This window comes from Vulpes lagopus, chromosome 2, assembly GCF_018345385.1.
Source record: "Vulpes lagopus strain Blue_001 chromosome 2, ASM1834538v1, whole genome shotgun sequence".
NCBI lineage: Eukaryota > Metazoa > Chordata > Mammalia > Carnivora > Canidae > Vulpes > Vulpes lagopus.
The window spans coordinates 164,672,346-164,698,221 of record NC_054825.1 but is presented as its reverse complement, the minus strand read 5'-3'; the positions used below and the strand labels follow the sequence as shown (position 1 = coordinate 164,698,221).

The window sequence follows — 25,876 nt, the reverse complement described above, 5'->3', positions numbered from 1 at the left end:
GGTCAGCCCCAAATCAGGAATGTCTGCAGCTACAGAGTGGTCTCCCTTGCTCAAGGTTGTGCCCTTTCCAGGGCAGCCCATATGCAAGCTCTGAATGAGGGCAGGTGTAAAGGTGCAGCCATTTCAACCCCTGGGAGACAAGTCAGAAGAGCTAAGTCAGGAGCTTGTGCAGGTTGGGCTGAGACACATGAACTTGCATCCCACTTCCTTCTCCAGGTATCAATCCTAAGCACTCTTCTTGATAAACTTCCTGTACACTTCAACAGAGGAGGCATGAGGGGAACCCAACCTGAGACAGCCCATCATTAACAGACATGCTTTCTGGGGGCACCAGTCAGTAGAGTAAGCAGCCTTGATCTCAGGGAATGAGTTCAAGCCGCACATTGGGAGTAGAGATCACTAACAGAAAAAACAAGAAATGCGCTTTGGGCCATTCTAGCTAATCAAACTACCCTTGCCTCTCCCCTAGTTCTCTGAGTAGCTAACCATCTCACTTTATCTTCTGCAGTTTCATGCCAACCTGAGCTGCTCTTATGTGATTATTTTTTTTCTTCTCCCCTCTCACTGGAATATGAAAGCAAAGACCTTATTGCTGGCCTGTCTCCAGGACCTAGAATAATCCCAGATGTATAGCATGAACATGTGCTGTCTATAGCCACCCAGGGTGACTTATATTTAAATATAACTTACATCATTCATAAAATAATTGTCGATAGAATGTTAACTTAGTAAAATAAAAAATAAAATTCAATTTCTCAGCCTCACTTACCACATTTAAAACTCAATAGCCACATGTGGCAGGGGCTAATAACAGACAATGCAGTTCTAGAACATTCCATTGTCATGGAAGATCCCATTGGATTGTGTGGCTCCAGAATACAAGCTCCTTGAGGTCAAGTACCTTTTCATTGCTCTATTTCCATCATCTGGAACAACGCCCGCCATACAGCAGGGACTCAGCAAATGCCACGTTGAATAAGTGGGTGAGTGGGATGGGCAGATGAACAGGTGTATGGATGGAATGGAGCTGGCACAGGAGGTGATTTTAAAGGGTGATCTGGTTTATGTCACTCCTCTGCTCAAAATCCTCCAAGGTCCTCAGACTGGCCTCTAAGAACATACATGGTTTAACCTCCCATGCACTCTGATACATTATCACCTACCCCTCTCCAGCCAACATGGCCTCTCACCATTCCTCTCCAACAGGCCAGCTATATTCCTGCCTCAGGGCCTTGGCATTCACCCTACACTGTGTTGGAAGTGCTTTTCCCCTAGACAAGACCCTGGTACTGAGTAGACCCTCGTTTCCCCTACATAGAATGTGGATTCCTCCTATTTCCCAGACACCTTAAACCACTTTCTGCTCCATTTTTCTCCATATTTCTTACCATCTTCTACCATACTAACTAGGATTATATTTACTCATGTATTTTGTTCCACATCTGTCTCCTCCCTTTATAATGTGGTGAGCTCCTGGGGTGGAGGTGGGGGCCAGGATCGGTGTATTTCATTCACCGAGATAGTCCCATGCTTGGAAGAGTGCCTTGCACTCACAGCAAGCACTTCATACATTCCTGCTGAATAAATGAAGTGCAGAAGGGAAGGAAGGCAGGATGGAAGGAAGGAAGGATACACAGAAGGGCACAAAGTAAGTGGTCACAGTGAGAGGTTAGAAAACACATTATTCTGGTTCCACTCTTCAAATCTAAAATTTAACTTTATGAAACGAGGCTATTGAACCAGATGACCCATTGTATACTTCTACTTGGTGGGTTTCAAACATGAGGAAAACCTGGTGGAAGGTGTGATATGAATCCTGTACTTTGAGGACTTTGTGTCCTGCCTGGTGGAAGTAAAGAGGAACAGATCCTCTGGTTTCAGGGTGCAGATCAGTGTCAGGGTGTGAGGGCTGGCACAACTTCCCACCTAACAGAGGCAATCTACTGGAGCACCCAGGGCAGACCATTGTGGGGCAGGGTGGAGGGGGGTGCTGGGGTTCCCAGGAATGGTTTCCATGCCACCCAGCTAAGCTGAGAATTTGAGAATTCCCCGTCCCCCTTCTCTTTGCATGATGACAATTTATGGGGGATTAATTCCCTGGGGATCAGCTTGCTCTAAACCTTGGTAATCCAGATTTATGATTTAATTCAGTATCTCACATAAGGAAAAGGAAGTAGGAGGTGGGAGGGAAAAAACAGACCTTGCTTCCAGGAAATCAACCAAACGGGCTAAGCTCACTTTGGAAGCCTCTTTAATTAACCTTTTCCAAGTCCAGTCTTATCAGGAACTCTGTAGCCCCAAGATTGGCCTTTCCCCCCTCTTCCAACTGAGAGAAACTGAGGTGATCGGAAGCAGCTGAAGCAGGAAGGGCGAAGGGCAGACTATGGGCTGGATTTTTTGGGAGTCAAGCCCACGAGGACACTGAGGAAGAGACTCTGGCAGGTCATAGGCTTTGGAGATTATGGGAAGTCAAAAGATGTCATTAATCTTTGGAAATGGGGGAGCAGGACTGACCCTAGTCCCAATCTCATTTTCATTCATAGATTCTTCCTTCTTAATCTCATTCTAGAGAGGTACCCCTGACCCCACCCCGCCATCTGGGCAAAGTGATCATTTTTGGGTTAGCCTCAATTCATGCTCTGCAAGGCGGCCAGCCACCACTCTTCCTGGAAGGGCCTGAGGGGATTTGGTCCAAGGCAAGTGCTTGATCCATGTTGGCTGGGGGTGGGGTGACCGGGACTTCCAGAACCTCCTCAGCGAGACATCATCTTCACAAACTCTGCAAAGGAAGGTCTCTGGTGAGGTGCGTATTTGTAAGAGCAGCCAGCATTCATTTTAAAGCCCTTACTGTGTGTCAGGAACCATGGATGATCTTCGGGAAAGTTCTCAATGACCCTCTGTATCTCAATTTCTTCATCTCCAAAATGGAAATCACAGGACTGCCATATGCCATATGTAATCTTTCAGATGGTTAAACAAGATAATGCTTTAAGACACATCAGGTGTTAAATAACTATGATTAGCTAATTTCATCTTCTCAACCAATTCTGGAGGAGGAAATATCATTTTACAGATAAGCAGAGGCCAATGCAGTTGACCAATGGGCCTGAGGTCATGTGGATGGTGAGTGGTAAACCTTGGGAATAAAGCAGGGTGCACCTGACTTTGCTGTGACTCCACGCCAGATGAACTTTGGGGCCCCACCAAGGTCTTGAGGTCATTCTGTCCTTTCTCTGCCTGGGCATCTGCCTCCTGTCTCTTCCAGATTTCCAGGGATGCCCCTGGCACACCTGAGCCTGGTGAGATCCAGCAGGCATCCAGCAAACATTTACTAAGTTGTGGTAATGCAATAAATATCTACCAAGTTTCCCTATTGGGAATTACAGAAAAGATGGTTCAGAGAACATCCCTCACTTGCCATCCAGGATTCAACACCCTAGTTGGTGAACACAGCTCAGTGCCATGAAGTCTGCGTGATTACTTTGAAGAGAGAGGAACAGAAAAACATCAGTAGGACTACAGAGCTGGAGCTAATACACCCAGCTGAAGATGAAGGGAAGCTTCTTGGCAAAGGTTGCGCTGTTCCCATTCCTGAGGGATGGATAAGACCTGAGAATGCCCTGACGGGAAAGTATGGGAACTGGAAGGGAAGCGAGGGAGAAAGGAACAGGATTTCGAGGACACAGAGCAGTATGTCCCAGAGCCCAGCAACTCAGAGTGCTTGCTGAAGTAAGGAGTTGGTGGAGGTCAGACCATGGATGCACTTGAATATTGGACTAAGAATTTATCTTTTGTCAGGGTGCCTGGGGGGCTCGGTCAGTTAAGTATCTGCCTTCAGCTCAGGTCATGATCCCAGGGTCCTGGGATCAAGTCCCACATCAAGCTCCCTGCTCAGTGGGGAATCTGCTTCTTCCTCTCCCTCTGCCACTCCCCCTGCTCACGTTCTCTCTCTCTCTATCTCTCTGTCTCTGTCTCTCTCTTTCTCAAATAAATAAATACAATCTTAAAAAAAGAATTGAGCTTTTGTCTATAGACAGCAGTTGGATGCTGGGGTTTCTGAACCAGAGAGTCACAATTAGAGCCTGTCATGCCCTGTTCCGTCTCCTACAAAGATCATCTCTACTCCAATCCACACAGGATTACAATGGTTTCCATTCATCTGATCACTCAACACACATGTAACAAGCTCTGCACCAGGACTCGGGGTTTGGTGATGAGAGGTTCGGTCTGTGGCCTCAGCAGGAAACAGGCAAATCATGGTTATAAGCTCTGGTGGTGTCACTCTCCTTGTTACAGTGGAGGCATGTGCAGGTGCAGAAGAGGAATGCCCCTGCCCAAGAGAAGAGGTAGGGGGCAGCTTCCAGGGGCATAACTAAGACTTACCCAGCAGGAAGAGGCAAGGGTGATCCACGCAGGAACACCAATGCAAGCAATGTCAGGATTGCCACTTAGTACATGAGTTCTCTGGATTTTCTCTAAAACTTTGGGAGGAAGATGTCATATTGCCCCATTTTGCAGACATGAACACTGACACTTAACATGAGAAAACAGGGCAGCCCTGGTGGCTCAGCGGTTTAGTGCCGCCTGCAGCCCAGGGCTGATCCTGGAGACCCGGGATCGAGTCCCACGTCAGGCTCCCTGCATGGAGCCTGCTTCTCCCTCTGCCTGTGTCTCTGCCTCTCTCTCTCCTCTCTGTGTATTCTCATGAATAAATAAAAAATCTTAAAAAAAAAAAAACATGAGAAAGCAGCCAGGATAAGGCTGCATAGTTAGTAAGAGACGATCCTGAATTTGAGCCTCGAGACTCTGACCCCAAAGCCTCAGCTACTAAGCAGTCCACTCTCCAGATGGGACCCTCTGTTCTCTGACAAGGGTGCCTAGTGAACTGGGAAGGGACAGGGACTGGAGACGGGAGAGTGAGCCCTGCGGGAGCATGTGTAGGAATAAGCTCCTAGATAGTGTCCCAGGAAGAGGTGAGGGACACAGAGCCTTTGAAATGACCCAGGTAGAAAGGGAGAGTCATATGGGCAGTGGCTGTCCCCACACAATGTCACCTTCAAAGTCGACGGTACCGTCTCCGTTCACATCAGCCTCCTGCACAACCTCCGAGATCTCGCGGGGCGTGAGCTTCTCTCCCAGGAGCCTCTGCATGGCCTGCTGCAGCTCCCCGAGGGTGATCTCCCCGTCTCCATTGGTGTCAAACTGATTGGAGCAGAAGAGTGATATCAACAATGATCACGACAATCCCAAGAGCAGTGTTACTGACCACTTACTGTGGGTCAGCGCTTTCACACATCGTGCACTGGCGTGTCCCCTCTCTGAAGGTGGGTCATCTGCACTATCTTGTTCACTGCCCCATGCTCAGGCTCCAAACAGTGCCTTCCACACAGTATGACACACCGGATAAATACTGGCTGAATTAATGAACTATTTTCAAACCTCCACGCTGCATACCCTTAACCAATCTATTAGAAAGTCTCTGCGTTCTATGCCCCAAGCAGGTGGGGTAGCTAACTATCCTTCTCTAGCTACGCTGACACTAACCTGGCCAAAGCCACAATCATCTCTTTTCTGGACTATCATGACAGCCCCCCAATTGGTCCTCTGACTCCCATCATGCGTTGTCCACATATCAGGGCCTTGTGTTCATGTTCATTTAAAACAGAAATCAGGGGTGTCTGGGTGGCTCAGTCGGTTAAGCGTCTGCTTTCAGCTCAGGTCATGATCTCAGGGTCCTGGGATCGAGCCTCGCATTGGGCTTTTTGCTCAGCAGGGAGTCTGCTTCTCCTTCTCCCTCTGCCCTCACCCCTGCTTATGCTCTCTCTCTGTCTCAAATAAATAAAATCTTAAAAAAAAAAAAAAAACAGAAATCAGGTACTGTCACCCACTCTGCTGAAAATACTCCAGTGGCTTCCTATCCCCCTCAATGAAATCCTGACACGTTCCTCAACACGCAAACTCCTATGAGGTTGGGTCCTCCCTCTGCCAACTCTGAGCCCTTGTTGTTTGCATGCTACTCTCTCTCCAGCTCAGGATGCTCCAAGAACTCAGGGCTTCTTGCTCTTCCCCAAATGCGCTTTCTGCCTTCCAGCATCCATACCTGCTGCTTCCCCAGCCTGGAATAATATTTCCCCAGAGCAGTGCCATCCAATAAAAATATAGCATGAACCCCATGGCTGATTTTAGATTTTTTAGTCAGCCATGTTTTTATTTTTATTTTATTATATTTTTTCATTTTTATAAATTTATTTTTCATTGGTGTTCAATTTGCCAACATATAGAATAACACCCAGTGCTCATCCCGTCAAGTGCCCCACCTCAGTGCCCGTCACCCAGTCACCTCCCCCCCCGCCCACCTCCCCTTCCACCACCCCTAGTTCAGCCATGTTTTTAAATACAGAGAACAAGATAACTTCTAATAATCAATTTTACTTAACCCAATATATCCAAAATATTATCATTTCAGAATGTAATCAATTTAACAATTATTAATGAGCAGGGCACCTGGCCAGCTCGGTTGGTAGATCACCTGACTCTTGATCTCAGGAGTTTGAGCCCCACATTGGGTGAGGAGATTACTTCAAATCTTTAGAAATTATAAATGAGCTATATTTTTTTTATGCACACTGGATTTCATAAGACGTTTAAATACTACCATGGTAAGTACTTAGTATATACTTAGTGTGATTATTTAACATAATCAGTACACATGTATGCTTAAGCTAAGGATACTCTTAATCCAGGTGTATTTTACAACTGATAGGGCACCTACGCTGCTCAGTGGTTGAGCATCTGCCTTTGGCTCAGGTCATGATCCTGGGGTCCTGAGATTCAATCCCAAATTGGGCTCCCCGCAGGGAGCCTGCTTCTCCCTCTGCCTATGTCTCTGCCCCTCTCTCTGTGTCTCTCATGAATAAATAAATAAAATCTTTTAAAAAATCTGATAGTACCTCTCCATTCAAACACCAAATAGTATCAGAAATACTTGATCTGCATGTAGCTTTTGTAAAATTTGTAGGTGGAAAGGTAGATCCACATACTCAAGGTTTTCCAGGAGAAATGTTTCTCAGTAACTGAATTGTGTTATTTGTTTTTAAATTTAAGCAAATTGAGTGTATAGTCTATTGAATGTCCAATTAAATAAACAATTGAACTGAAACAAATCAAAATTAGATAAAATGAAAAAAACGAGTTCCTCAGTCATACCTGCTAGTATGTCTAGGGCTTGACAGCCACAGGTGGCCAATGGCTACCATTTTGGACAGAATATTTCTGAGATCACAGGAAGTACTGTTGGGTGATTGCAGCTCTAGGTCATATTTATGTGAAGCTGGGACAGGAAAATCACACAGCTGGTAGGAGGACATCTTCCTGGGATTCAGACCCATGTTTGCACGGCTCCGAAGTTTTGCCTTCCAAAGGCTATGCCACTCTTTATTTTTGCCTCCTGCACCGAAAGCTCTGAGGTAATAATTTTATTTGATTTCATTTTTAAAGATTTTATTTATCTATTTGAGAGAGAGACAGGGTGAGTGGGGGGAGTGGCACAGGGAGAAGGTCAATCAGACTCTGTGCTGAGTGTAGAGCCTGACGTGGGGCTCAATCCATGACCCTGAGATCATGACCTGTGCCAAAACCAAGAGTCGGATGCTTAACCCACCGAACCACCCAGGCGTCCCCTGAAGAAAGCATTTTATTAGGGAATGAAAGCAAATCTCAGCAAGCCCCTCACCCTCCCTGGGTATGAGACTTAAGAGATTCTTAAGTATCTCTACAGTGGGTTAAACTGGATTATCTCTTTACATTCCCCTCTGGAATCTCAAATTATTGGATTCCTTCTTCCCATTACAGGCACAGAGATTAGAGGTCTAACCATGTGTTCTGGGCATGGCAGGATCTCAGGTGAGATTTGTAAATTCCCTGAGCCTCAACGTCCTCATCTACATGACTGGGGATAAGGGGCGCTTATCCCTATTGTTCTTTATGATCATTAAACTAGAAAGTATTTGCAGAGGGCCTCGTGCATTGCAAATGTTTGGAAGACATTCCCCATTCTAGTTTCCAAAATATTTGGTTTGGGTAGGTTCCATGTTGGAAGACCAATCATAGACTCCTGGTGTTTCTTTCAAGTACCCCCAACACCATGAAAATCTTAACTCACTTCCTTGAAGGCGTCTCTCATCTCCTGGACACCGATCATCCCCGCCGTTTCCTCAAGGAGTTTGGGGGTCATCAGCTCTACAAAGTCCTCAAAGTCTACACGGCCACCCACTGAAGACAGAAGAGGCAGGTTTAGTGAGAGTCCATGTAACCAACCCTCCACTACCTCTCTGGACCCTTCCAGGTTGGTTTAAGAGGCAGCCCTGCTCTGATCTCTCTGCCATCTGAGAAATTTCCCTCTCAGCCAACCCGGAGCCCAGGGTCCCTCTAATCCGAACCCGGGTGGACGGGTGCATGGGGTGAAAGTAACCAGCTGTCCCTGTGACCTTGGGAAAAATCTCTTAATTGGTTCAGATTTCTGCTCATCTGTTGGTCTGTAGAAGGGGGAGCATGAATTGAGTGGAAGCCAAACCTCTTCCAGATAGAAACACAATCCTGTCTTTGGGTTCAACCTTGTTTACTCTGTGGCACGCCTTAGAGCAAAACCCCAGAGTGATTTTGTCCCAGCTTCCTTCTCAAAATGAGCTCTGGAACCCATCCCAAGTTTGTTTCCAGAGGCAGATCGGTTCCAAGCTTGCCCTCTACCTTTGCGTCTCAGTGGTCATGGTACTAACCTACATTGATAACCATTTACTGGAGGCTAAGCCTTGACCTGCATCAGCTCCTTCATCCCAATCCCACAAGAAGTGACAGATGGGAAAACTGAGACTCAGGAGTGGAAGTTGACTCCACTTTTCAAAAGCACCACAATCAGTACATGATAGAAGTAGGACTTGGACCCAGATCTGCCTCCAAGAGTCACCCTTTTATCCACTTCAAACGCTGCCTCTCCGAGTCCAGGCTGAACTATTTGCTTCCAGACTCCTAGTGGTGCCTACCCTCTTCCTTCCCTGTGGCTCAGCCTCCACATCCCTCCTGCTTCCACCCCACCCACTCCCAGCAGTCCTCCCCGGCCCAGCCTCACAGTTCATGCGGATTTGCTGGCCCAGTTCAGTCAACTCCATCTCTGTGGGCATGTAACCCATCGTCCTCATGAGATTCCCTAAATCCTTACAGGAGATGAACCCATCTCTGTCCTTGTCAAACTCAAGAAATGCTTCCCGGAGCTCTGAAAGTTAAGAGAAAAGAACTTTGAGGGGACTCGCAACAGTCAATGGGGAAGACTGGCCATCCCTTGAAACCATCAGGGAGGTACTGACTAGAGACTCCAAAGGAGAAGATATCTTTGAAAACCAAAATTTTAAAAAAGGAGTGATGTATGAAACATGGACAGAGATTGCAATGAGCAAGATTGAAATGTGCAAGAGGAATGATCCGCGAGACCGCAGAGTGATGGCACTGCGGTCCTCCAGATTCTGGGGTGACGTTATGGGGACCTTCAAAACCTCCAAAAGAAAAACCAACAGTCTTGGATTCATCTTAAAACTCTTGCATCTGTCACTCCTGGGTCTCTGAGACGCTTGGGGATGAGTGTGCCTTCTAAACACTTTGGGAGGCTCCCAAGTGACTGTGTGAGAGAGTTCTACAAAATCATGGCTGAATGGGAAGAGAGAGGTATGTGAAGCTTTCGTGGGAAGGGTCTACACTGAGATGCACAGGAGAGCAGCCTAGTGGCGGATGACAATGAGGTGGCATTTGGGGCAGGGGTTACCTTCGATCTCATCTTGTCCCAGGGGTCTTTCCTGGAAAGGAATGTAGAGAGAGGGAATTTGAGAGGGTCAGGGATCCCATATCTACTTCTCCAAACACATCCCTCCCTCCTCTGGGCAACCCCTCCCTGACCCCTCCTTGTTCCCAGTTCTCCTCTAATTCCCCTCCTCTTCCTTCTCCAGCCTCCCGATTCCCACCCCTGACTGTGTGCTTCCCGCCCTCTTCCTCATCACTTCCCATTTCCTCTCTCCTATCCCGGGATCTTGATCTCTGTCCCTCTGCCTTTCCTGAACAGACATCCATGCCATTGTGCTAGCAAGGGGTCTTCTATGTCTTGGCATCCCATCCCCTCCTTTCTTCAGAACAAGAGAGTAAGGCTCAGAATCACAGCTAATGCGCTCAGAGTGCCAACCCTGTGCCCGGTGCCCACAGTCACTTCACTGAAACCTCAGATCCACCCCAGGGGGTAGGACCACATAGCACTCTCATCTTAAGAGGAAGCTGAGGAACAGAGAGGTAAAGGTTAAGGGACACAGCTCTAAGTGGCAGAGATGCTGCCAAGGCAGGGAGACATTAAATCACTCCCTGGAGGTCATGCAGCAGGCCAGGTGCAGCGAGGGCTGATTTGAATTCTGAGCCAAAATTCTTTCCACTACACCCTCTTGATTCCTTTCCCACCGCCCCCCCCGCCATTCTTTCGCCCAAGGGTTAGAAGCTGTTTGCGTGGGGGCCAGTGTTTGGTGGCATCTGGGCAGGATGCTCACTGCCAGCATGACCAATTCTTCAACCAGCTAAGCATTTCTAATCCCTGATGCCACCACTGCTCTCAGACACACCTGAAGGGTCAGGCTGGGTATAAGGCACACCACCTGCGGACTCCACCAGCCTCTGGCCTCCCCCTTGTTCCTGGAGCCTTCCCCTGAGCTTCTCTTTCTCATGATTCCCTCCCCCCTCAGGCCCATCTGTCTCTCTCTCTCTTTCTCTCATCCTAAAGCCCAACAATGAAAAGGAAGCCCCCTGGAATCAAATAGACTTGATGGGACCCTGCCACTCAGTAACTATAGAAGGCAAGGGGCTTTGTGACTCAGAGCCTCCATTTCCACATCTGTAAAATGGGAACGCAAGTGTGGCCAACCGTGAATGTGGTCCTGAGGATGAAATGACAGCAGGAAAGCAAAGCCCTTTGCATAGGGCTGGGTGCGTAGCAGTGCCTCAGTAAGAGGCAGCTGTGTCATCACCGTGATGGTTACAGGTGTCCAGAGAAATGAGAGGTGATGGACAGGGACATCCCAGTTCCCCTTTTATTTGCAGGTCTCCTCCCCTTCTCCCTTCTGCTGCCGAGTCCGAGTCCGGAGTTCACCTTCACTCACCTCACTGGCCCACTGAGCTCCCGGAGTTCAACCTTCTTGGTCAGGAGTCCCCCTGAGGCTGTGCCCCTTATCCCGGCCCCTTGCACCTGTCATGCCACTTCTCTCCCCACACCCTGGCCCCCTTTGCCCTGTCCGTACCCTTCCCCAGTCTGCCACCTCACCCGCTGTTTCTCAGCGATGCCTTTCCTCAGGAAGATGCAGGCGGGGCCCATGGGAAACTGCATGGAGGGGCAGGGCAGGGGTGCCAGGCAGCAGGCTCAAGTAGGCTCCCCCTCCTTCCTGTCCCCCTTGGTGTGCAGCCTCCTTATCTTCTGTAGTGCTCCTTTGCCAAGTCTTGCTGCCTCTCTTGGCTTCTCCCTCGGTCCCAGTGTCCAAGAACTGTGACAGCTGGATCAGAAATCTCTCCTGGGGTTGGGAAAGGATCAGAGCTGTCCCTGCCTCCCCATATGGCTGGAGTGGGGTGGAGGGGGAGCCAGTTTCAGGCTCTGACCTATTATCCCCAGAATAGAGCTGAAGAGTTTCAAACCTGGGGATTAGAGCGGAGGGCATCCATTCATTCATGTTCCAGCAAGCCTGCTGGGTACTCACTCCGAGAGGGGCCTCTGCTGGCCTTCGGGTCTGTGCACATGTAGAGGACCTTGCCCCTGGCCTCAGGGCGCTGCCGTCAGCATGTGCCAGCGAGCAGGACGCAAGAACCTGAGTAACAGCCTGACTTCAGGAAGGGGCACACATAGCGATTAAGAGGGTGGTATCTGTGCTTCCTCTGCTCACCTCTTCCTCCCTTCGTAAATAATCTGGGGTGGGGTGGGGAGAGAGCAAGGTAGGCACCTGTGCTGGCCAGCGAGGGGGCTGGCAAGTGAGAAGTTGTGGTGAAGTCACAGCCCAAGGAGGCCATGAAGGTCCCTACCTTGGGGGTTGGGAGGGGATCAGGATAGGGAGCCAGAGTTCGAATAGGATGTGGGAGTGAGGGGGGTGCCCACAGAGGGGCAGCAGGGCCGAGTGTCTGGGCCTGGGGCAGTAAGGATGAGCCATGGGAGGGGAGCCTGACATGCCAAGTGGGTACACGAGCATGAGCAGTGAGGAGGTGTCTACACGCAGGTCCCGAGGATGTCCACTCACAGGGGCAGCAAGGTGTAGGATGTGGACAACAGGTCAGGGTGAGAAGGGTGCCCCCGCTGAGCGGGATGGCAGCAAGGAAGAGAGAGGAGTTACACACAGGGAATCTACGAGAAATAAAGGGCAATCAGTTTCTCATGGATACAGAGATGGGGAAAAGGAGGAGTCTGGTGTTGGATGGGAATCAGAGGCACTGGTTTGTACTGGTGGGTTTCAGGACAGACAGAGGGCTGTGACAGTAAACACAGATGTCACAGGGTATGCAGGGACACTGGTATGTAGGTCATCGAGCTAAGAGAACACAGAAGCTGTGACACCCCTGGCATCCAGGGCTTGGCTTTTAAAATACCATTCTCCATTGAAAGGAACAAGTCCTGGGGGTGAGGGCTGCTCCCACGTCTGGAGCACGACAAGCAAGTCTAAGATGAGCCTAAAACATCTTGGGCAGTAAAGCAAGGACAGAATTGTGGGGTCACGGCGAAGGATCCCAGAGGTCACCCTGAAGAAGCTCCCCTAGAAATTTGAGAATCCAAATAAATATCAACAGGTTATATGGGAACACGGGAAAGCAGGAGTCCACACAGAACTGTGCCAAGTTGGATAACATTTATTTGTGTCGCACAAAATATCCTCTTACGAAATACTGACTGCAGAGGGGTCACTTTACATGGGGGCACCAAGCAGACATCTCCTTAATCAAGTGATTAAAACGAGCATCATCAGATGTGACAAACTGAAATTAAATATTTGATTCACGTGCAATCATGAACAAGCCAGCTGCCCACCTTCCCTGCTGCCCCTCCTCTGCACACGCTTTCCGGGACTCCGCTCCGAGCACTGTCTGCCCTGGGGTCTCAACAAGTTCTAGAAGCAGCATTTCAACCAGAGGATGATGTTCCAGCTGCCCGCCTGTCCACCCTGAGCTCATCCCCTCATCACCTGCATTGCCAGCCATCAGTAGGATCTTGTCACTCCCACACCTTCCAGTGGGGTGTGAAACTGGAATGTTCCACATCCCCGAGGGGGCATGTGAGGCTCCCCATGGGCAGCGCTGCCAGCACAGGGCCTCCTGCGGACTGTCTGGACCAAATCCTGGCCCTCCATCTAGTAGACAGTGGACCTAGGGAAAGTTATTTGCATCTATGTGCCTCAGTGTCCCCCATTGTCAAATGGGGTAATAAAAATTCCTATCCGGTGGGACTGTTGTGAGGGTCTTTGGTGAGTGAGGACATCCCTGCCCAGCCCCGGTGGAGGGCTGTAGCAGCCACAGCTTCTGGGGGTGGTATATTCACAGGGGTCTGCAGGGGTGAGGGGAGGAGGAGCATGTCCCTGGCCCTGCTTTCCTCAGGAAGACTGGGTTCCATGCCTGAAGGGACCATGGGCTGTACACAAAGCCAGACGGACATGGGCACCCCCAGACACACAGCACGTAACACACACGTTATTTCGCCTTAAATACGGAGAGTTTGGTAAGTATGGCTGCACGTTACCTTGCCGGTCCTCTTTGGTACAGCTGTATCGGTTAGGAACTCTTTTAGCTGGGATGAGCAAAGGCCATTTCACAGTGTGCAGCCATACTGGGATTTGGTTGCACCCAATAACTATTCTCTCACCTCTGCTCCACCCCCACGACCAGAAGCCTGCTGGGCAGCAGCTGGCCCCGGGGCCACCATCTAAGGGCTACTTTCCCTGGATCTGCTGGCTATTCCTCATGGTCACAAGGTGGCGGCCCCAGCTCCAACCATCGATTCCCAGTCGAGGAAGGTGGGAAGGCAGGGCTGCCCAACCAGGTCCCCTTTTTGATCAGGAAAAACAGCACCGACTACATGCCAGGCACTGTGAAGGGGCTGAGGATCTACGGATGAGCAAACCAGGTCCGGCCAGTGGCTGGCTGCCCTCACGGGTGAGGCTCCAGAATCCGCGGTCCCCAGTCCGTGGCTGGCAGAGCTGGGGGTCTCACACACTCACTGCACCATCTCGCAGGAGGACAGGGCCCGGAGCCAGGCTGCTGGGTCAGAACCCTGGCACTGGCACCCCCGCTTCAGGCCTGGGTGCCCATCTCCCTGTTCTGTGCGCCCCGCCCCCCCAGTGTCTGTGAAGCAGGTTACCTGAGTTAACATTCAAGTCTCGGCTGCCACTGGCCCATACAACAGCCACCAACCAACCGCATGTGGCTGCTTACAGGAAAATTAAAGAAAATGAAATAAAATGAAATGAAACACGGCCATGTTTCCAGCGCTCAGCAGCTGCACGTGGCTGGTGGCTATCCTGCCGCTCAGCACGGATGCAGAACACCTGCAAACCTGTGGAGAATCTACGGGAAGGTGCTGGGTCAGACAGTTTCTAGCACGCTGCTGGCCACGCACCGTCCACGCGGGAGCTACTGGAGCTGTCACCCCAGAGCCCAGCACAGACTCCAGCACTACAGTGGGTGTTCAATAATTATTTATTTATTGAAAAAAATGATCCAAAAACCCCCTACCCCCAGCTTAAACCATCCCCTCACACACGCACACACACCTGACACTCAAAACCCACACGACCGCAACACCGGATTTGCTGACCAACAGGACACCCACCCTGCACCACCCAGCCCCTGGGAGGGTGGGAGCCTAGTAGAAATCTGAGTCAGAGTCTAAGTCCGCGCCCTGCTGGTTCTGAATCTGACTCTGCTTCATGTACAGGCAGGCCACCTGAGGAGAGTGGGTGGGGGTGGGCGGTTAGAAGCCCCAGGTCTGCCTCCCACCCCTCATTCCAGAATCCACCACCAAGAAGCTAAGGCCTCACCTGGCCACTGGTGGTGGCCTCCTCTGGCTTCTTGTCTTCACGGACGCGGATAAACCGAGGAAAGCGAAGGGAGATCCCCTTCTCACCATCCACCTGGGGGAAGGGGAGATGATAGAGACCCTCCTGGGGTCTAGCCGACAGGCCACTCAGGGCAGCAGTTCCCCATCCAGGGTCTCCTCCCTGCTCCTGCCCTCCAGTTTCCTGACCCATACAATGGAGCCAAGCAATGGATTGTAAAGATTAAATACGATATAAAGCCCTATCTTAGGACCATACCTGGAGCATTATAAGTGCTTAAGAAATGCTAGTACCATAGCTGTGGTCTATGCTGTTGTTCTGTTACTATTCTCAGGGCCAAGGAGCAGGACAGCAGAGGCAGATTGCAGATTTGAGAACCAGATGGCAGGGTTCAAATCCCATCTCCCAACTCAGAAACTGCATGACCCCAGGCGAGTGACCTCAGCTCCCAGGCTCTAATGCCTCAGGAGGCTCAGTGCTTTGTGAGGATGGAAAGGTGCACTCAAGTGCCATGCCTGTGAGCACAGCACCTGCTTCATACAGAAGCTCCATAAACGCTGCTCCTGCCACTTGTCTCCAGGGAACCCTAAATGTCTAATGTGGAGTCTGAGACATTTCAAGACAGAAATTCAATGAAAAAATATGAGTTCTGGGGTACTGGGGAGCTCAGTGGTTGAGCGTCTGCCTTTGGCTCAGGTCATGATCCTGGGGTCCTGGGATCGAGTCCCACATCGGGCTCCCTGCAAGGAGTCTGCTTCTCCCTCTGCCTATGTCTCTGCCCCCCTCTCTGTGTCCCTCAGGAATAAATAAAACTTTTTTAAAAATTTTTAAATAAAAAATAAATTAAAATATGAGTTCTGGGGCACCTGGGTGGCTCCAGCAGTTGAGCAGCTGACTTTTGGTTTTGGCTCAGGCCATGATCTTAGGGTTGTGAGGCTGAGCCCTGTGCAGGACTCAAGTCTGCTTCTCCCTCTCCCTCTGCCCCTTCTCACTTTGTACTCATTCTTTTTCTCTCTAAAATAAATAAATATTTAAAAAAATGAATATATGAATTCTGCCTTTAAAGGAAGTCCACTGCTAATCAGAAAAGTGCATGCTACCTAGATTTTGAAAGATTGTAGGAAATCACAAAGAAAGCACATTTCTTCTGGAGAAGGCAGAAAGCTGCCCTACCACCGGCCAAGGGGCAGTGTACGCCCCCGTCTGCTGACCCTTTGGCTGGCGTTGAGGGCTGAACCACTGGTGAGAGTGATCAGCCCAGGGAATTTTATTCTATTTTTTTAAGATTTTATTTATTTATTCATGAGGGGTGGGGACAGACACAGGCAGAGGGAGAAGCAGGCTCCATGCAGGGAGCCTGATGTGGCACTCGATCCTGGGACTCCAGGATCACACCCCGGGCAGGCGCTAAACTGCTGAGCCAGACAGGCATCCCAGCCCAGGGAATTTTAAAACGTGGTAGCATGAAAACAAATTATGGTTCAGAAAGACGAGCTACAGCCCGCATCACTGCTCAGCAGGAAGTGTCATAAACTGTTACTCAGAGGAACTGTGTTTTCAAAAATCAGTGAAGGCCAAATGTGAGCTTAGGGTATTAAAGGAAACAATTTGATTGTTTACTTTTTGTACCTGGGGAATTTCTTTTTTCTTTTTTTTTTTTTAATTGAGACTCTGACCCTGTTATCTGACAGCCAAATAAAAAGCAAGCTCAAGCTTTCCTAGTTACTATCAGCCCGGAGCACAGGCGTCATCCTCACGAGCCCCTGCTCCTCATTTCCCATCTGGAAGGTCGACCCTGGGTCCCTCCTGCTGCCTGGAGCCTGAGGTGTTCCCCCTTCTTCTACCCCTGCCCGGCCTACTCACCAGGCCCCGGGCAGCAGGGTAGATGGGCGACAAGGACAGATCCGCACACTTCACCTCCCACACGGCACTGGGGTCCAGCCAGTGATCGGGGGCCACAGCACCGTCGACCCGGACATAGGAGCGTGGGGTGGGCAGCACCAGGGTCTGCAGAGAACAGCATCGGGGAACAGCAATGGACATGAAGAAGAAAGAGGGTCTTAGGTCTCAAAGTCAAGGCTGGGGGTTGGGGCGTCAGGGAGGGAGGAGAGAGGGAAGAAAATGGGGAAGGGGATAGATGGCAACACAGACATGTCTTAAGATAAGAGCTTGGGTGGGGATGAGGGCAATGGTGAAAGGAAGAAATGAGACAGAGACCTGGAGAGAGAGAGAGAGAGAACCAAAGAATGTCACAGAGATAGAAGTACCACCACACAGGGAAGGGAGTCGTACCCCCAAATACCCGTGACCATGCAACACTCCCAATTACTAGGAGATTCACTCAGGGCCAACTCAGGGACCCCTGCGATAGTGCTCCCCTGAAACGCATCCCCCAGCAGCGGAGGCAGGAGGCAGGCTCCCTGACCCAAGTCCTGGGCGCTGTAGCAGCCGGCAGAGCTGAGACTTGAACTCTGAACACGGGGGCTCTGGAGCCAGCTCCACCACCACAGAGTGTGCCACGAGAGGTGGAGAGGCAGGCTGCTCACCTGGAGCCTCTGGTAGTGCTCCTCCAGTTCCTCATCACTGAAGCCAGTTCCAAGCTGCGGGGAGGACAGGGAGGGCAGGTCAGAGGTGCAACCAGTGGCTGAGTATTCCCCACTTGCGTCCCCCACCCCCGACTCCTACTCCTGCCACTGAGGACTCAGATTTGTGCATACCAGAGGCCCCCATCCTACCCTGGCCACAGAAACCACAGAGGAAGGGCTGGGCAGAGGGAGGGTTGCTGGGCGCAGACCCCGGGTGGGGTAACACCTCTCCCAGGGGCATCCCTGGCCCACCTGCTGCCCTGTGCTTGACGTAGAAGCCCTTGCTCTTTCCGCTCCATCCCCCTGGCCCAGGTGTCGCTCCCTTGGGCTCCCCTGAGTCCCACCTACTCTGGAACAGGATGTCCTCTCCAAACTCCACATGCCAGAGATTTTCCTTCACCCACCCAAACTGTCAAGCCTAAAAAAACCTCGCTGCCAGCAAACGTAGTAAGATGCTATCTTCAAACCACGGATATAAACATCAACCGGAAAGCCCTTTCTGAATGGAGAGCCTTAAATATCTTCTCGGGCAGAAGCTGTTTCACAGAAAACCGTTCTGGGTAAATAGTGTAAAATGATGCTGGACTGGTGCCCTATGATCTCTGCGAATTGTTAAGACCACGTCTGTCACGGGTCACCTGGGCTAAGCATCGTGGGCAGTGCTGATTTACTCTCAAGAACACAGCAGGCCACGAGCACAGGGAGCTGGTTCAGGAAACAGAGCACATCTTCCACAAACAACTGTGAAAAATTCTGGGCCACCTCGCTAAAACAGAGTCAGAGGCCAGTAGAGAGGGTCCCCCTAACTGTCGGTTACAGGAGGGATTGTCGCTTACGGAGCCCAAACCAACATTTGGTGATAGGCTCCAAAAGAAGAATCCACCAACAGGAAAGAACCATCCATGACAGGGCCCCCCGGGGAAAGACAAGACTTTGATCTGAAAACGGGACCAACCCAGCAACTCAGCCTCTGAGAAACCCTCATCCCTCTGAGCTGCTTTTTTCCCCCAAGACTTTCATTCAAAACAACTCCTCTCACTTCCTCCTTCTTCCCATAAAATACTATTATTTTCCTTTGCAGGAGGAGCCTACGGTTTCGCCAAGGCTTGTATGTCCCAAAATGCAATTCTATGCTATTTCTGAACAAACCCATTTTTGCTGGTAAAATAACAGACTGTTTTATTTTTAAGTTTAACACATTCATGTGCTTCTAAAAGTCCTGAAGATGAGGGCAAACACTCTAACGTTTTTTATCACTATGTTACTTATATGTATCTGACAGTATTTAAAACATGGGATTTAGGGGACACCTGGGTAGCTCAGTGGTTGAGCATCTGCCTTTGGCTCAGGTCGTGATCCCAGGGTCCTGGGATCAAGTCCCATGTCGGGCTCCCTGCATGGAGCCTGTTTCTCCCTCTGCCTATGTCTCTGCCTCTCTTTCTGTGTCTCTCATGAAAAAATAAAATCTTAAAAAAACATATTATTTATAGGGAAAAAAAATCCCTCATATACAAAGATCACAGCTTTGTAAAAGTATAAATAAGACATTCCCTCAAATTTTATGAGTGGTTACCTCTGGGCACTGGAATTATGGGTAACAGTTTATTCTGTTTCTGTGGCAAAAGCCTCACATTTGTTGGATCACCAATGTGCGTAGCTTTAAACAAAAACAAAACCCACTCCATTTCCTAAGCTCCTCTGTGGAGGGAGGTGGGCTGTGGAGCAAAATTCCAACCCATGCCACAGAAGCTGTTTGTTAGCTGAGGCTAATGTAGGGGGCACATCCCTCTGCTTGGGGCCTTCTTCTTTCCTGTTGTTTGGAGCGTGCATGGCTGTGATGGCTGGAGGTCCTGCAGCCACATTATGAAGATGAGGTCAGAAGCCATGACAAAACCCCTGTGCGGGGACAGAAGCCTAGGCCCCTAATGTCATCAGAGAGCCGCCTGCTCCTCTCCAGACTTCTCATTATATGAGAGAAAAATAAATCCCTTTATGTCATCATCTGTAGCAGAACCCAATTCTTAACTGGCACAACTTCTTTACATCTTTTTATAATAGCACATACTTCTACGTAAGGCAAGAGTTACTTATAGGATCAGAAAAAGCAAATAAAAACTAGAAAAAAGCTTAATCCTTCATAGGAAGAACACGAGAGCCTCTTGGTTCAGGCACCCCTCCCCCCAAGGTGGAGTCGAATCTACTCCTGCCTCACAGCACCTTGCATATGGCCTGGAGCTCCTCACTCTCCTCATCGTAGGCAGCCAGTAGGAAGCCCCCATAGCGGCCAGCCCGTTTGCCACGGCCCAGGTAGGCACCAATCACCACAAGGTCCAGGGTGTCGCCCACACCATCGAGGTAGTCCTTCTTCAGCTAGGGAGGGAAGGCCAGAGGTGAGGGGGCACTGAGACGGATCTCACTGCTGGAGGCTCCTTGATGCCAGAGCACGGGTCGTCGGGGTGAGCCAAAGGAGAGCGCTCTCGTAGAGACTGAGGACCGTCACCAGGCTGAGGTGGGATGTGGGAGGAGCTCCTAGACTTCCAGAACAAATTAGGAAAGAGACGAGCGAAGGGGAAGGAGCTGGCAAGGCTGAGGGGACAAGTCAGATGGAGAACCTCGGGGTCCCCCTTTCCCTTGGGATAGATGTATATTCCACTTACTCCTTTACATGGAGTAATCACTTGTTCCAGAAAGTGCCAGGCAGGAGTTCAGCCTGGGGTATGTAGCAAGGAAAATGTCCTAAGACAGGAACGCTCATACCCTCCCAGCTGCTGACAGTCTCAGGGGGACAGACCACAGGCCCCTCAAACACACCCGGGAAATCCCTCTGGCTCCACTCCGGCTCATCTCCTGCTGCAGTCCTCTCGCCCCTCTCCCGGCTAGCCTCCTGCCCAAGGGTTCCCAGTCTGCCCAGCACCCTCCCCAACCATCCACCATCCTCAGCCAGCCAGATGTCTCATGCCAAATGACAACCAGACCACAGGACTTCCTGTCTCAAACCTCCACTGGCTTCTCAAAACCCTCAGAGGAAAACCCAGGGTATTTAACGACCCCCAAGGAGCTGTGTCATCTGAGGCCTGCCCTCCACCCTGACCTCGACTCACACCCTAATCACCTTGCTCCCTGCACACACAGAGCTTCATTCCTACCTCAGGGCCCTTGCAATTGTTGCCCCCACCCTTCTCCTAGACACTCTGTCCCAGATCTCCATGTGCCTGACTCTCTCCTGTCATCTGTGCCTCAATGCAAGAGTCAACTCTGGAAAGGCCTTTCCCGATGACCAGAGCACTGCAAGATCCTCACTGGCCCCAACTTGACTTGCTTTCTCCACAATGCTCATCGCCCCCAATGTCATCTCATTTATGTCCTGGCTGACTCCCTCCCTTCCCGTCGGCCCCACCCAACAGAGAGGGGCTATGAACTTAGAATAGAAACCTCATCTAACTTCCATGGTGCTCAGGCCAGGGCAGTTCTAACTGATTCTTGGTGAGTCCAGCAGCAAGGATTTGTGGAGGGATGGTCTGTGGCTGGCTGGACAGGGAGGCATCAGGGACCGAGAAAAGGCTCCCGCACTTAAACAGGGTGGAGTGAGGACTGGGAACCAGATGGAAAGATGGCCAGATTTGGGAAGGGCACCTTGAGCCAGTTGTGGGATCTCTTGGCGATCTCATAGGTGGCATCGACGTCCAGAGTTTTCACCATCAGCCCCTCACAGGAGTCTGAGGGAGACACAAAGAGTGACCTCTGTGAAGCCCGGCTCATGACAGCCAGCCAGCCGGAGCCAGCAGCTTCAAATGAAATCACTTGGGGCGGGGCAGCCAAGAGGGAGTATACATGGCAGCTGGCCCCAGGCCCCCATACCTTTCACAGACTGCTCCAAGAACTCGGCAATTTGGTCTGTGTCCTTGGTGTCCAGGGAGGTGGCGAACACAAACTCGCCCTCCGTCTCCACAAAGTTCTCCCGGAGCAGCTGCCGGCGTCGGGAAAGAGGCTCACGTACCAGGGACTGAGTAGGGCAGGAAAAGAGAGAGGGTGTCACTGTGGAGGTAAAGAGAAGCCTGGGCTCCCACGAGACAGGAAGGCCCCCGACAGGGATGAACCAGGCCCACACGGGGATTTTGAGAACTTCGAGGACCCATTTCAAGGGCAAGTCAAAGGCAGCAAGGGGAGGGGCACCGGGGTGGCTTAGTTGGTTCAGTGTCGGCTCAGATCATGAGCTCAGGGTCCTGGGATCAAGCTCCACATGGGGCTCCCTGCTCAGCAGAGTGCCTGCTTTCTCTTTCTCCCCACGCTTGTACCCTCTTTCTGTCTCAAATAAATAAATAAAATCTTTAAAAAAAAAAAAAAAAAAAAAGGGCAGCTAGGGGGCTGGAGACCGGTCAGTCCTGTGACCTCAGGTGCATAAGACAGGGGCCACAGTCCTTATGGAGCTGGAATGGACTCGTTATTGTGGCTACAGTTCCATTTACAACACGGGTTGAATAAAGGCGAAAGGTGCCGATGACCACACGGATAGAAGATAAACGTGTTTCTGAGAGGATGCTTTCCACTTTAATCCAGGGGTCAGCAACCTTGTTGCACGAAGAACTAGAGTCAATACTCTGAGCTCTGTGGGCTACTGGGGCTTTGTGACAACCGCTCAGCTGTGGGCTGTAGGGCAGAAGTGTATGGGCATGCGGCTGCGTTCCAATAAAGCCTCCCTTACAGACGAGAAAGGCCGAGACAGATTCGGCCTGCAGGCCCTGCTCTACTGAGCTCCGAGTTAGAGCAAATCTATTCGTGGGAAAGTGCTGCTTGCCTTATACTATGAAACAGACTTACCCACCTTCTGGAAGTTAATCTACTCTCTGCGATCTTATTAGCTTTGATTGAATTAACCACACCCTTTCATGTTCCATCCATGCTCCTGATGGGCAGGCACAGCCCACTGGAAATCACCCTGATTTCATTAGTCAAGTGCAAGCGGAGGCCATTCAGCTGCCAGATTGTTAAAGGTTAGTTATCTAGGATGACGGTGGTGTTGGCAACTCATTCTAGAGGATAAACACTCGTATGTGCCAGCCACTGTGCTCATGCCCGGGTCCCATCGCTTCATCTGCCCCATAACAAGTACAGCGGGTGCTACTGTCAGCTCTTTATCATGGACAAGGAAACTGAGACTCTGAGAGGCTGAGTCACTTATCTGCGGCCACACAACCAGGAAGGGAGAGCTGGGATATCAAAGCAGGTGGCCTGGCTCCAGATCCTTAACCCATGCCCTGGAGCAGCAGTTCTCAAACTCTGCAGTCTCAGGACCCCCTCCCACCCGTGAAGTCTGCTTAGGACTCACTCCAGAGAGCTTCTATGTACGTGGCTTACATCTCTGGATATTTACCATAGTAATGACGTAGTATTAGCTATCATATCACATGTTAACATTTGCTACGTTAGAAATGAGAAATCTTGACGTTTATCAATTCATTTAAAAATAATAACTCCAACATGTTAACCCAATAATATGTCATTTATGAAATGTGCTTATGTTAGAAAAAGTAAGAAGAGGGGGCATTAGTTTATACTTTTACAGATTCTATAATGTCTGGCTTTTAATGGAGCTGGACGCTCACGTGTGTGTCTGCATTCAGACAGCGACAATGTGTTGCTCTGGCTGCCATACAGGAAGAGAATCTGCCTCATATGGCTGCGGAGCTGGGAAGGGCAGGCAGGACCTCACAGACTTCCCCGAGAGTGTCCTGGAGACCCTCCAGGGTCCCTGAGAATCGCTGCCCAAGTATGGCCACTCAGAAGGTCGGCTCCTAAGCTCATACACAGCCCCCACCTCCCCCCGGCTACCCCTAGACATGCAGCCAGAACTCACCTCTCCATTGAGGTAAATGAGGTCGAAGGCATATAGACACACCTGCACCTGGATCTCTGCTGCATCCACCTCCTGGGTTGGAGTAGAACGGGGAGCAGGGGTGGGGAATGATGACAGGGGCACGGTAGGTTTGCCTCCCATCATGCCCCAGGCAGACACATGTCACTACCACTCTCCCCTTTTCTCCAGGCAATAGCCCACACACCCGTGAGAGTGATACTGGCTCCTGGCTCTGCAACCTGATGGCTCTCAGCTAATCCCAACAAACTCAATCCCTTTGTCAAATATTTGCTCTCCCAACCTCCCTTGCAGCTAATGGCCAATGAAGATAAAGAAGTTTGGTGGGGCACAGGTTGTGGGGGGGGGGGGGAATCCTGGCACAGATCCTTCATAATAAAACAGAGACAGGGGCAGCCCTGGTGGCTCAGCGGTTTACGCCTTCAGCCCAGGGCGTGACCCTGGAGACCTGGGATTGAGTCCCATGTCGGGCTCCCTGCATGGAGCCGGTTTCTCCCTCTGCCTGTGTCTCTGCCTCTCTCTCTGTCTCTCATGAATTTAAAATAAAATAAATAAAAAAATAAGATAAAATAAAATAAAATAAAATAATAAAATAAGATAAAATAAAATAAAATAAAATAAAATAAATAAAATAAAATAAATAAAATAAAATAAAATAAAATAAAATAAAATAAAATAAAATAAAATAAAATAACAGAGACAGGAGAAAGGCTCTTTCCTCCTTTGTACTTGGTATGCTGGAATGAGAATGTAATGGCTGGAGCTGTGGCAGCCACATTGTAAGGCAGCAAGAACCACATCCCGAGGAACACTTTGTCCTTCTGGGGTGGGGCAGGGCTAGGAGGAAGAGAAACTGTGTGACCACGGCAGGTAGTGGAGGGAGACTGAGACTACCTTGCGTTTGCGGGTGGTGAGCACTTGGAATGGCTGGATCTGCTTCTTTTCCCGGTCCCATGCCACGGCTTCTGTGTCCAGAATGAAGGACGTGACTGACGGGAGTTTAATCTGAAAAGTGAAGAAGGAGACCCAAGGCTGCTGAGAGGTAGGGGATGAGGCCCAGAGAAACAGGTCCTTTTCCTTCTACAGCTCTTCCTTCTCAAGATTCACAAAAAAAACTGATGTCAATTCAAAGATGCACATGTGTACACAGACCCTCTTCTCATTCCCTGTAAGTGGGGGGAAATGAACTTTTCTGAGACTTACTACTTGGTCCCATAAGCTGGAAACCCAGTGACCTTTGTCAGTTCCCCGTGAACTTGTCCACTTCCCCTCTGAAATCTCTAAGTCACCTACAGAATACCACCTCATTGAGCCCAGTCCAGCCCAGGTCACATCATCCTAGCAGTCCACTCTATTCCTGTATGGCCTCCACATATAAACTGTTCTCCTCACAGCAGTTAGGGTGCCCTCAGCAACCTCAAATCTGATCAGTGCATCCCTGCTAAAAGCCATATCTGGCTTCCCAAAGCTGTGGGGGCTCTCCTCAGTCGGCCCCTGGCCCATCCTCACCTCACCTGGTCCCCTCAGACTCTGCACCCCAGTACACTAGCCTCTGTTTTGTGGATGGGCTATGCCCCTCCAACCACAGAGCCTTTGCACTTCCTAATCACTCTAGAACATCTGTCATTATCCTTCACCTCCATTGGGAGGACTTCTTTTCCCTCAAAGGAATGCTGCTGCACAACTCTAGGTGGCACCATTCATTCTATATCCTGGGGCAATATGTGGTGGTGGTTTGCCTTGCTGACACCGGGCCTAGGTCAAATCTCTTACAGATACAGAGGCTCACAGAATGGTGGTCTTTCCTTCAGAGCCCCCGTGTCCCTGTATAACTAGAGAGCCAGCAGTGGGACGCTCTGATGAAGATCTCCTGGCCCTGCCAGGCCTGAGCTGGGTGTAGCCTGTCCATGCTATGTCCCCAGCCTCCTGTGCAGGGCTCAGCACAGAGCAGGTGCCCAGTAAATATGCACTAAATGAATAAACAAAAGTGGACAGAGACAAAAGACCCCAAACTGGAGGATACCGCTCACAAGAAGCCCTGGAATAGGCCACACCACTTGTAGAGACAAAACGGTCTATCGATGCTCATTGCCTCTGGGAGCTTATGGGGGGTACTGCTTGGCATGGGACACAAGGGAACAATTTAGGTGATACACCAAAATTTTTTATGTTTAGACAAGTGTATATAAACTTACCAAAACTCACCAAACCATGTACACTAAAATCAGAACTCCACAGAGAAATTACATCTAGTAAAACTGGAAACGATAGCAGCTGGCAGCTAACAAGAGCTCAGCTAATGCTATGCTCTGGGAAAG

At 50.2% G+C, this 25,876-nt stretch overlaps 2 protein-coding genes across 7 annotated transcripts in view; both read right to left on the bottom strand.

The window, feature by feature from the left end:
* Positions 1-2,275: 2,275 nt before the first annotated feature.
* Positions 2,276-11,650, bottom strand: CABP5 (calcium binding protein 5). The gene is made up of 6 exons (XM_041745285.1): positions 11,342-11,650; positions 9,812-9,842; positions 9,125-9,268; positions 8,162-8,271; positions 5,055-5,202; positions 2,276-2,779 (listed from the first exon to the last, which is right to left on the bottom strand). Exons 1-6 carry the CDS (start codon positions 11,402-11,404, stop codon positions 2,754-2,756), a joined length of 522 nt encoding a protein of 173 aa, XP_041601219.1. The 5' UTR covers positions 11,405-11,650; the 3' UTR covers positions 2,276-2,753.
* Positions 11,651-12,887: 1,237 nt separating this feature from the next.
* The window catches only part of LIG1 (DNA ligase 1), a 39,949-nt gene continuing 26,960 nt past the window's right edge, over positions 12,888-25,876 (bottom strand). For all 6 annotated transcript variants that reach the window (XM_041744724.1, XM_041744728.1, XM_041744727.1 and 3 more), the window contains exons 20-28: positions 24,453-24,563; positions 23,541-23,612; positions 21,545-21,689; positions 21,320-21,402; positions 19,904-20,056; positions 17,648-17,701; positions 16,965-17,108; positions 15,084-15,176; positions 12,888-14,989 (exon numbers count right to left, since the gene is read on the bottom strand). In XM_041744724.1, the coding sequence (XP_041600658.1) occupies positions 14,909-14,989; positions 15,084-15,176; positions 16,965-17,108; positions 17,648-17,701; positions 19,904-20,056; positions 21,320-21,402; positions 21,545-21,689; positions 23,541-23,612; positions 24,453-24,563 (936 nt within the window). In that variant the 3' untranslated portion in view covers positions 12,888-14,908. The remainder of the gene's footprint in view (positions 14,990-15,083; positions 15,177-16,964; positions 17,109-17,647; positions 17,702-19,903; positions 20,057-21,319; positions 21,403-21,544; positions 21,690-23,540; positions 23,613-24,452; positions 24,564-25,876) is intronic.

Bases quoted from the DNA above. Each gene is read 5' to 3' on its own strand.
- CABP5 (XM_041745285.1), bottom strand. From the start codon at position 11,404: ATGCAGTTTCCCATGGGCCCCGCCTGCATCTTCCTGAGGAAAGGCATC. The intron at 9,269-9,811 runs GTAACCCCTGCC...CTTAACTTTCAG, and splicing joins GGGACAAGATGAGATCGAAG to AGCTCCGGGAAGCATTTCTT. The intron at 8,272-9,124 runs GTGAGGCTGGGC...TTCTGTCTTCAG, and splicing joins CCAGCAAATCCGCATGAACT to TGGGTGGCCGTGTAGACTTT.